A 12,092-nucleotide genomic window follows, 5' to 3' on the forward strand; every position below is an offset into this window, starting at 1 on the left:
ACTCTATAGCTGAACACTATCAAACTACATCACTCCTCTATAGCTGAACACTATCAAACTACATCACTCTATAGCTGAACACTATCAAACTACATCACTCCTCTATAGCTGAACACTATCAAACTGCATCACTCCTCTATAGCTGAACACTATCAAACTGCATCACTCCTCTATAGCTGAACACTATCAAACTACATCACTCTATAGCTGAACACTATCAAACTGCATCACTCCTCTATAGCTGAACACTATCAAACTACATCACTCCTCTATAGCTGAACACTATCAAACTACATCACTCTATAGCTGAACACTATCAAACTACATCACTCTATAGCTGAACACTATCAAACTACATCACTCCTCTATAGCTGAACACTATCAAACTACATCACTCCTCTATAGCTGAACACTATCAAACTGCATCACTCCTCTATAGCTGAACACTATCAAACTACATCACTCCTCTATCACTCCTCTATAGCTGAACACTATCAAACTACATCACTCCTCTATAGCTGAACACTATCAAACTGCATCACTCCTTTATAGCTGAACACTATCAAACTGTATCACTCCTCTATAGCTGAACACTATCAAACTACATCACTCCAAGACAGAATATGTGAATTTTAATATTGCAGTCAATAGCGAGTGTCCTTACATGGTGTCTGCCTTCATCTTCCTTCAGTTCCATCCCTCCCCTTGATTTGTATCCATATGCTGTGCGACTGGACAGAATCTACATGTGTTAAATATAGTTTGTTTGTTTGTTTGTTTATCCAGTTCAACAGAGATTGACGACATGCTACGAAAGTCAACCAACCTGCTGCTGACCAGAACACTCAGTGGCTGTCTGCAAAACCTCATCAAGAAGCCTCACATAGGACTGACTGAGGTAGGAACACTGCTACTATTACTGTCATTACTCAAACTAATACAACAAACCCTGTCTAGAAACCTCACATAGGATTAATTGACCTATTATAGTGTGACTCATAGGGTTGACACCAGGCTAACAGAGGGTGTTTGAACATTTACCCATTAGTTAAATCTGACACAAAAACCATCTGTTGCTCGTCAGAAATGAAAGACAAGCAATGTCATTTTCTCATATAAAAAGATATAGATCTCTCTAATGGAGAAAAATAGATTCTATCTCAAGTACTGTTGTCCTCTGACCTCAACCTAATGGTCTAAGTTGATATTACGTAAAGCCAATGGATTGGATCAATATATTTTAACAGGCAAGCTAACAGGTCTGTTTTCCCACTGAATTATTTAAAATGTGGACATTGCTGATATACAGTATATATAAGCTGGTGCCTTGAGGTAAATTTTTATACTTGAAATGTTTAGAATCACTGATGCTATTTTGATATTTCAAATCATTATCCTCAATACTATAGGGTAGGGCTGAACAATTAATCAAAATTTTATCGAAATCGCAATATGGCCTACTGCAATTTTCAAATCGCAGGAGGCGCAATATTCGTTACTCCCAGTAATCGGGGTATTGGTGTGCATGGTAACATAACATTTTAATGAACGATCCAGGTGGCATTATGTATTACTTTATTATTCCCATAAATTACTGAGGAGGCATTCCCATCAGATTCCGGAATACACCATTCACCGTGCAGTTTATTAACTTGTCATTTATGAATCAAATACTTTCTACTATCAGACCATTCACTTTTTACATGAATGTATTGATCTACACCCATGACTAGTATCTTTTTCAGATCTATCTTTCTTCTTCTACACTGGTTGCTGGCGTGACGAAGATCATCTTAAGAATCTTTGCTACTAGTTTGACACATTAGAATATTTGCTTTCAAAGACACTGTGAAGGGTTTAGTCATCATGTTTCAGCAGTACTGGAGGATCCTGCAGCCCTAACACTCGTACAAACCGTAACCCTCCCCCTCTTTCTGTAGCTGGTGCAGATCATCATTAACACCACCCACCTGGAGCAGGCCTGCAGGTATCTGGAGGAGTTTATAACAAACATCACCAATGTCTCCCCCGAGACGGTACACACCACAAGACTCTACGGCTTGTCCACCTTCAAGGTAATGCATCCATCCATTTGTGTTTTTTTGTCCATCTGTCCATGCTTTAGGAGTCATACATTCATATTTTTCCAGTGGCCTGAAAACGTAGCTAGATTTGTCGGAAGCCACTTTTGAGAAATAAAGTCACCATCTGAAAAGATTCCAAGTCAGCGACAGTCGCTGTTTTTAGCCAAGCAAGCAGCACAGTTGGAAGTTCCACCTACACAACCAATGATGGTTGTTGCTTCTGTTAAGCCAAGTTTGTGTCAAAGTTTTGTCATTGACTCGCTGCTGGCCATATGGCTGTGTTGCACCAGACGTAACATGATTCTAAGTGAAGTTTTTTCACCCATTTCCAAATGGTGTGCCCAAGTCAACTTTGCTCGAGTCAAGTCAGTCTCAAGTCTTGAGGCACAAGTCTCAAGTCAAGTCCCAAGTCTAAATGTAGATTACCAAGTCAAGTCCATGTCATTAATGTCAAGTCTCAAGTCTAAATGTAGAACATCAAGTCAAGTCAGAACAAATCAAGAGTCCAGCATCAATTTAATATCTTAAAGAAAACTAAATATCTAGGACTTTTCAATGCAATATGGTTTTAACAGGATAAAAACTTGGTAAGAGCATCATGAGTTTGATTTCTAGAATCAGTTTCAACTTCAGTAAATTCAATCCTTCCATACAAATTCAGAAAACAGAATTTCAATTCAGTCGTCTGCTGGAACAAATCTCATCACTTTCAATCTAAGTCATTTACACAAACACAAGATCTTTCAAAGTCAGACAAGTCCCAAGTCAGCAGAACCCAAGTCAAGTCTTCTCTTCATGCATTGTCAAGTCTCAAGCAATTAAAATTGTGACTCGAGTCCCCACCTCTGCCATTTCCTAATTTCTTCCCTTTGACAATCGCAGAAAAGATTGTTGTAGCCACCAGATATTTCTCAGTGCACAAGAAACCCTGATACGCTTGCATGTTTATATCTGTGGGAATGTGTCTGTAGGTATGGCTGTCCTTATTTAGTCTTGTCTATTTATTTTATTGTCTTATTTATTTAGCATACTGATAAAACAGAAGTAAAGTGATAAATCAAGGCGATAAACCCTCTCTCCAGGACGCTCGTCACGCTGCAGAGGGGGAGATCTACACCAAACTGAACCAGAAGATCGACGAGTTCATCCAGCTGGCAGACTACGAGTGGGGCATGGCCGAGTCGGACGGCCGCGCCTCCGGATACCTCATGGACCTCATCAACTTCCTGCGCTCCACGTTCCAGGTCTTCACGCACCTGCCGGTGAGTTGGCCCCACCCCACCCGCTGACCTTTGACCCCCACCCACCCACCCACCGCCGTTTTATGGGAATTGTGGGAAAAGTTGTGTTCTTTTTAAATTTGTTTTTAGATGTTGTTGCTTTTAAGTGGCGTTCCGTTTTACATAGAGGTGGCAGTGTTAACGGTGTTTTTGTGAATGAAAGTAGGGATGTGATTTTTTTTTTTTTCACCCGTCCGCAAATTTCAGGATTTATTTGAAAACAAACTTTGCATTTTGCAAGTTTTTTAATTTTAAATACGATTTTGCATATTTGTTCCCAAACCGTCCCATTGTTTTCTGCTTTTTTTTTTTGCATTATCCTGATCACATCCCTATTAGAATTCGTGTCAAGTGTTTGAAAATGTATCGTGATTTGTTGTGAATCGTAGTATATAGCAAGTGAAGTGAATATTTCTGGGTTTTTTTAATCTATTATTTGAAGTTGAACTGCACCATAGTGTGTGTGTTGGTGATCTGTGCATATGTATTTGTATTCACGTTGTTAATACGTGTTAATAAGACTTAGACTGCTTTTGCATATTGTGACAACATCTTCAAATGAACACCCTACTCACAAATGTTATGAATGCAAAACCTGATGCAAAGTACAGCGCAGGCCTTCTGACTATTTATGTGACAATTACAGTGTAGTTGGACAATAACAGTAAATAGCAAAATTCAACACCGCTGATGCTGTTTCGACCAATATGCCAAATTAATTGTGTAATTCCACCATTATTACAGAAATAAGGAACCTGTAATTACAAAACAGTACTCATGTTTTCTCTAGTCATTAATGGTTTTAAGCCACATTTGGTGATGGCAAAGTGTGAAGGACTTTGTCACGAAACATGTGCATAAAAAAAAGTTTGCTGCGTGCAAAAAAGTATCAAACCATCTACATCTTCCCACTCTATCTGTATATTAATATGTCAAATGAAAACACCGGAGTGAAGTGAGTGTGCTTTGGCCTGGATAGCTGCCAACCCCTTAATTTCTCTCTCAGTGGACTGCTTGCCTGCTCTTCTTTCCAACTTCCCTTCTCCTGTCTCAAATGAGTTCTACCTCTTTTTTTTCCTTCTTAAGCCTTTTTTCAAGAATGTCTCCTATCTCTCCATCCACAACCCCTGCGATGAAAAGTGCTCTAATCGATTTGTTTTATGATTTGCTACCAATTTTTTGATTTACTGATTCATTTGACTTCTGTCAAGCATGCTAGATCTCTAGATGAAATCTACCTCCTCCTGTCCATTTATTGTTGCCACACTTCTTTTCTCCTCCTCCTCCTCCTCCTCCTCCTCCTCCTCCTCCTTTCCTCCCTCCTTTCGTCCCCTCCTTCCATTTTTGGTTGGTTTGGGGGTGTCTCGGCTCAGAATAACAACAATGACCATGCGTCGATGTCGGTAAGTATTCCTGCCTGGCCGTCACACCACTGTGCTGCCACAGTACAGGGAGAGGGGAGATGAAAAGCATGCTCATGTCTGACTGTGGAACCTCCACTACTCCAGGCTTGTTGCTTCTTCCTGCACTCGTAGTACACCTGAAGTATATTTTTTTACATTCGCATTACAAGGCATTCAGCTGACACTCTTATTAGTTGCAGCTTTCAACCCTGACATCTTTTGGAATCCGAGTGAAGTGAAATCTCCAGCAATGCCAGGTCAAGCACATTCGATATGTGAGCCTGCTTGCATAAACTCAAAGAATAGCAGTGATCTAGTGTATTTTACAGTCACATTCACTCCTGAGACTCACCCATAATGATACCTAATGACTACTGATTACTACTAAGTGTGTTTTGCAGTGTTTTTGTTTTCTAGTGGGTAGGCCTTAATAATCCTCCAGGGCTTTTTAGATCCATTTTCAGTGCAATCATAGGACCGTTCAAAGGAATTCAAAGGTTTAATATGGGTAGTCGGTTTCAAATTTTGTTTAGAAATCAGGCAGAATAGCGACTGCGTTGGATAGATCTGTGCCTATGTTTAAAATCCTTGATAATTATGTCTTACTCAACAATTTTCTGTTTGCATACTTTGGCCCCGTCACCCAATCTTTTTTTTAAATTAAGCTTGTGATGGATTTTTATCTGTCTCCCTGCTTTGCTCTGTTGAATTTGGAGCTATGAGCGCATGGCACCGGGCCGTGGAATGTATGAAAATGGATTCTGGGTAATGCGGTCCCTTTGAGGGCAATGCTCTAAGTTCACTTCGCCCCCTCAGGATGATCGCACAGTCAGTCAGGTATGAATGTAGGACTTGTTGAGGCTTCTCTTTCTGTATCACACAAAAAGAGAAGCCTCATTAGTTTAAGGTATAGCAAGACAGAACATGGTATTCTCATTCATTTCCCATCTGATTCAAATGTATGCTGTCAGCTTAATGAATTCGGTAAATATTGTAGATTTTTGTTTGTAGGTGTTAGAACCGTGACCTCGGAACAACTTTGCACCACTCCCTTGTTTCACAAGCAAGCCTGTTGATCACTACTCCAACTGCATGATGGGATATCTCTCATGAGCCTCGGTGCTAAGCGGTCTTTCTCTCCCCTCTCCGCTGTGCTTCCATAGAGGCCTAAGGCAGGGTGTGGCTAGCACCTCTTAAACATCTGAAGAGCTATATTTTATCTGTCACTTTTCGACAGGTCATCCCCAATCTTCCCCCATTTCTGTTACCTTTCACTGTTTGAGGTTTTTATCCTTCCCCCTTTTTTAATTTGTGGGCTTAATGTAAGTTTTCATTCGCAAGGTCAATGATCTTGTCTTATGGAGACTTCCATGGTGTAGATAAGCTATTCTGTAGCCTGCATGAATGAGTTTGATAGGTCTTTATTATATCCTTTTGCTTTCATTTGACGCCAACATTTTGCATCCCAATTTGTGTCCCTCTTTAAGTACGCATTCGATTGGGTGAAGGGAAATGGCACAAGTGAAAGCAACCTTTTAGATAAATTGCTTGGAGAACGTGTGCAGCCTTGAGTCGGCTACCAGTCCATTTGGAGTCAGCGGGGCAGCCTGGTTTGCTCCAACACATTTGGAGTCAATAGGCTGACTTGCGGGATACCAACTCATTTGGGGTCAGCGGGCACCCTTGACTGCTGCCACACCATGTATCACTGCTGTCTGTCTGCCAGTCAGTTGTCAGCATGAAGTTGGATGTCACCAGGGATGTTGTGGGGCTCCAAAAGGATTCTTGAATGTCCGTGAGATAACACACACATTGACGTTCTTATATCAAGCCTCTTCACTGGGGCTTAAACTAGGGCTGAACAATTAATCAAAATTTTATCGAAATCGCAATATGGCCTACTGCAATTTTCAAATCGCAGGAGGCGCAATATTTGTTAAAGGTGAAATGTGTGTCATTTTAAATTAAATATTGTGGTGCTGCAGAGATGTCCTGGCCTACACATCATATTCTTCAGACTTAAGAAAACATCTTTGTTTGGTACAGATCCCCACAAAAATCACACCATAATCATTTTAATAAGTTTTTCAATGAAAATGAGAATAATGATGTAAAAATGATCATTCCCTCTAATATCGCAAATCATATTGCAATTGCAATATCAGTCAAAATAATCACAATTAGATATTTTTTCAAAATCGTTCAGCCCTAGCTTAAACACCGTTTTGCAATCAGTGATTTCTATATGTTTCTGACTACAAGAACTGATTGTATCTTCGGTGGTGTTTTAACAGAAGTTTTGTTATTTCAATAAGAGTGCTGGTTGTGCTTCATCCTTGACACTGGCTTTACCACATCATCCCTGGATTTGAGAGTTGTTGCATGAGTGTGTTTCAGAATTGTCAGTGGTGATTTGCTGCTCTGTTGTCGTGTACAACAAACACTAACTGCAACCTACAGACCCCATTCAAAGTCATTCTTAGTTTTTCAAACACTTGAGGTGAGGTTTGATTTGACTCTTTATCCACCGCGGAACCGATGGAAACGAGCAAAATTAAGTGCAACCCCAAGTGTTTGAAATGTTCCAAATTCTTATTTGATTTGGGGGTCGTGAACGCGATGCTGTGGAAGTGCGTGGAGGATTATGGGTGGAGGATTATTTGTGGGTCTTGTGTTCTGCCTTACCTGCATGCGTTGGGCATTCTGTGGTCAGTGTTTCACCTATAATGTGTCAAGAACACACACCTGGCATGTAATAGCATTGGAAATCCTCTCAGATGCCTTGCGGTGACAGATTTCCTAATTGATTCGTTACCGTAAATGCAAAAAAACATAATTTCACTTACGGTTTTAAGTTTTTAATTCATTAAAATGAAAGAATTTCTGGTATTTGTGAGGATTTCCGATGCACATTAGCCCAGATCTGGAGCGAAGACAGGCTAGACCTGGCTAATCAATGACAGATCATCAGGTACGGTATGCTGGATGCTTTGACTGACTTTGCACCTGTATTCTGCTCTGTTCACCCAGAATCCAAGGTGCAAGCTGACACTTAATTATCTCTCTTTCCCCTCTTGCTATTTATCCCCCCCGTATCAATTTTTGCCCCCATATCTTCTTCCCACTTTCTCCCTGCCCATCATCTCCCATACAACACTTCACTCTCCTTTTTGCCTCTTTTTACGCCACTCTCTTAACCCATCTGTCCATCCTATATATCTATCTCCCTCCTTCCTTCCTGTCCTACCTACCACCCTCCATTCCTCCCTCTCTCCATCCTTCACCCCTTCCAATACCCCCATATCTCCCCTCTTTCCCTTACTTCTTCCTTCCGACTCGTCACCCTTGTTCCTCATCTTCTCTACACCCTTCCATCCTACCTTCTTTTCCCTTCCATCCCTTCCTTCCCCTGTCCCCCCATCCCTCTCCCTGCAGGGTAAAGTGGCCCAGACGGCTTGCATGTCGGCCTGTAAGCATCTGTCCACATCGCTGATGCAGATGCTGCTGGACACAGAGCTAAAGCAGATCAGTATGGGGGCCATTCAGCAGTTCAACTTGGACGTCATTCAATGTGAATGTGAGTATTTATCATTCATTGTCATGGTATATCTGCTGTATTTGACAGTCTGGATTCCGACAAGGTCTGTAAAGAATTTCATTCATTTCCAGGTCTTAAGAAATGGCGCAACAAAGTTTGGAGAATTATGGAAACATATTGTTCTTCAGTTCCAATGCACACTTGACGACACATTTTCACCTCATCTCATATATTATGATATTTCTTGGCAAGATGAGTATCAGCATCAATCATATTGAACACCAACCAAGGAGAAAATATAGTAAGGAGGTAATAGAGAGACAAGTGTGTATCTCAAAAAGACCAGCAGTATCCTGTGTGAATGTAATGGCCCTAATGCCCTAGTGGTTAGACTGTCCCGTACTGTAACAAAAAGTCCACAGATTCAAGAGTTGAGGTCAGTCACAGCAGTTGAGGAAAACATCAGCCACCTTCCATATGCTGGTAAATTTTGGCTGAAACGGCAAAATTTGTCCACCTAACCCTAACCAACCATGAAAAGTGGGTTCTACTGTATTCCTAAAATCAAATTGGTTGGTAAATAGTTTTTGGCTTACTCCACTCCCATTTCTCCCTTACGCGCCTGGCCAGGTGCCTCCAGGTGCGTTTGAGGTTAACTACAGCTGTCAGTCAGACAGACGAGGTGTCAGGATACGTGGACGTCAACACACAATCGGCTTTTTTGATTTTCACACCCTCAAGTCCTACTCCCTCATTTCCTCTTGGCACTCACTGCTTTGTTTGCAGGTGTGTGTGTGTGTGTGTGTGTATGTAAAGCAAAGAGAGGGAAAAGGTGAGACTAAATTTCCTCACATTCATTTGGTCACAGGCTGAAAGAAAAGCATGAAGAATCCCTCTTTTTACACAATGGTCTGCAGTGTTGGGGACGTTACTGGGGAAAAAAGCAATAAATTGCACGTTACTCATTATTTTTCGTAAAAGTAACAAATGACTTTACTTATTACTCTCGGAGAAAAATAATTAGCTACACTACTTGTTACATTACACAAAATCTCCAACATCGGGGACTGCAGCGAGTATTTTCCATTTTGTTGGTTCGTTTATGTGTGCTCAAAGGGAAACTTTCTGACCACTAGAGGCCGACAGAAACCACAACAAAGCCACACAGCAAAGCCACTGCACTACAGGGGCTTACCAGTGACATGCATTTCAAAGCACCGTGCATAAAGGCTAATAACTAAGCTAAACGTACCTACGGAAAAGTGTCGCCCACGCTCACGCTCTGATGACGTCATCAGTTGCAGATGGCAGTTGTAAAAGTGAAAGGAGGAAAAAGAAATTTGATAAAGTGATTCATTAGACTCGGAACTTAACAAATCTGGGTATTTTGCCAACTTAGAAAATGGAATCGGCTAACGGAACCCAACCGTAGTTGCAACCCACTGGTGGGTCCAATCAGCAGGGTGGGTCATAGAATGAAAGCCAAAATCATGATCATGAGCTAAATTACACCTCTTGTAGTGGGTTCCATCAGTTTTGGGACCTCTACCTTCGACAATCATTATGAGTCCATATCCCAGAGTCAGTGAATTTACTTCCCCACTCGCCCGGGTCTGAGCCAGGCATGAACTGACAGTGTAAATTAAGCAGGTGCCTGTTCAACTCTAATAGTCTTGAACTACGAGAAGGGTGTGTTTTGTTTGAAGCTCCTTTGTGACTTCCTGCCTCCTGAGTTCATGTCCTTTTTACTTCAGTGGAGCAAATGGATGTGACAGGTGGAAGGTGGAGAGACAAAGAGGAGGATAGCTGAGTTAGAAAGAAAAACAGAGAGTCAAAACTTAAGTGAGAAGTAGGGATAATATAAAACAATGTTAGATATATCTTGAAAAAAGAGAGAGGAACGCTTCTTGGATCTGAGGTAGAAGACAGCAAAAAAACAGGTGCTCAGTGGTTGGCGGGTACAATACCCAGAAAATATACTAGGGATATTCCTCGCCAGTCATGTAGATACATATGAGAAAATAAGGCATGACAGGGCAGGAATTATACCACGACCAAACGGCCAGTGCCATGGATGCCCCGGAGTGTGGCCGTAATGCCCCTTCTAAAATAAACTATCCACACGGCCAGTTTGGCATGCCCTGTTTTCAACTGGCCGTTGTGCCCTTAAAAGAAAGTTGTGGATTTCCTCATTTAAAACTACATGCGACGCAGCAAATAAAACAAACTCACGTTTCCCAGTTTCTCTTACCATATCAGGAAACCAGGGAACTTGAAATTAATCTTCTACTAGCTAGCCAAATGCTACAAGCAGTTTGAATTATAGAGAGAAGTGGAATTGGAAAATCAATCTTCTAGTGCAACTACAACTAGAATGGCACTCGGAGAGTGCAGACCTCTGTCAAGGTTCATGCTATTATTGCTTGTTCGTGAGTTGGATCCGGATCCGCTCCAAAATTTAAAATTGGGTTCTTCCTTGGCCCATGCTACACCCTTCCACGAAGTTTCATGAAAATCATGCCAGTAGTTTTTGCGTAATCCTGCTAACAGACAAACAGACAAACAAACAAACAAACTAGAAGGGCACTCGGAGAGCGCAGATCTCCGCCAAGGTTTGTGCTATTATTGCTTGTTCGTGAGTCAGATGAAAATCAGGCCAGTAGTTTTCCGTAATCCTGCTAACAGACAAACAGACAGACAAACAAACGGCACCGCAAACATAAGCTCCTTGGCGGAGGTAATAATAAAAAGGAGGAGCATCAGCTGGTCTATAAAGTTTACTACCACAGACATTTAAGTGGCAGTTCAACAAGGACCTTCAATAAATACTACAGTGTCATCAGCATGTAGACGCTTGTCCTTCTGGCTAGCATAAAAAAAGAGATTGCCACTATCTTTCCCTCTCTTGTTAGGGTTTAAACCCTAGCTGCAGGCCTCTTCTCTCACTGCAGTCGACGTCTCTGTGATCTCTGCAGGTTAATCTCACCAATCAGACAGAGAGGGAGACGAGGTTTACATGCTAACTAATGGACTGTGCTTCCAGCAAGAACCCCTCCCTAGCCGGAGACAAAGTCCTCTCCTGCCCTGGGTGCTTTGAGGAACAGTTTTATCTCATAACAATCCTGGAAGTCCCTTTTCATGAAGGTCAGGCCTGGGCCATGTCACAAGGCATTCATCTCAGTGTGTGCGTGTGTGTGTGTGTGTGCGGGTTGAAAAATGAAATGGGTCATAAGGCATTCCTTTCAGGGTTTCATTTTACACAGAAACACCTGCAGATTACTTAGTATATACTCATCTGCTCTCTCGCTCTCTCTCTTTCTCCTACCTTTTTCCATCTATCTCTAGTACCTAGTGAATTATTGGCAGTCATGTTATGTTTAATACCCTTCATTTGCTCTATTATTTACATTCTGTAAATCTGCAACAACCCATTCTCCTGCGTGATCTATAAAGTTTAATCAAACCTTATTTTATCTTAGTATTCACTCAGAAGAAGAATTCCAATATATCCTAATATTATTGTGATACTGGGATCTCAGTAGTGGACAGTTTCACAAAAAAAAACCCTGTAAAGCAGTGGTCTGCGATCATGTGGCAGGGGAACAGTGATGTGATGACAGAAATTAAAGGGAAGCTACTACGAATACCTGTCACTTCAGGTAGTTTCACATAAATCCATGACCTCTCTGTCGATACATGATGGTAGGATAACTTGTGGAAAAGGGTGTCGGGGGTGGGGGGCTAGCGGGTAGAAAGACCATCCCATTACTGTAAGGTCACGGGTTTG

General features: G+C 41.5%; 1 protein-coding gene across 4 annotated transcripts in view; it reads left to right on the forward strand.

The window, feature by feature from the left end:
- Window positions 1-12,092, forward strand: part of exoc6 (exocyst complex component 6) — a 66,292-nt gene that overhangs the window by 41,753 nt on the left and 12,447 nt on the right. For 2 of the 4 annotated variants that reach the window (XM_071536744.1, XM_071536745.1), the window contains exons 17-20: window positions 787-898; window positions 1,941-2,075; window positions 3,167-3,346; window positions 8,203-8,344. In XM_071536744.1, the coding sequence (XP_071392845.1) occupies window positions 787-898; window positions 1,941-2,075; window positions 3,167-3,346; window positions 8,203-8,344 (569 nt within the window). Of the gene's footprint in view, window positions 1-786; window positions 899-1,940; window positions 2,076-3,166; window positions 3,347-4,737; window positions 4,901-8,202; window positions 8,345-12,092 lie in introns of those variants that run through there. The other 2 variants (XM_071536743.1, XM_071536746.1) reach the window with 2 other exon arrangements.

This window comes from Centroberyx affinis, unplaced genomic scaffold (genome assembly GCF_046629955.1).
Source record: "Centroberyx affinis isolate AG114_WGS23_722 - 3 ecotype Tasmania unplaced genomic scaffold, CSIRO-AGI_Caff_v1 ptg002931l_1, whole genome shotgun sequence".
Classification (NCBI taxonomy): Eukaryota; Metazoa; Chordata; class Actinopteri; order Beryciformes; family Berycidae; genus Centroberyx; species Centroberyx affinis.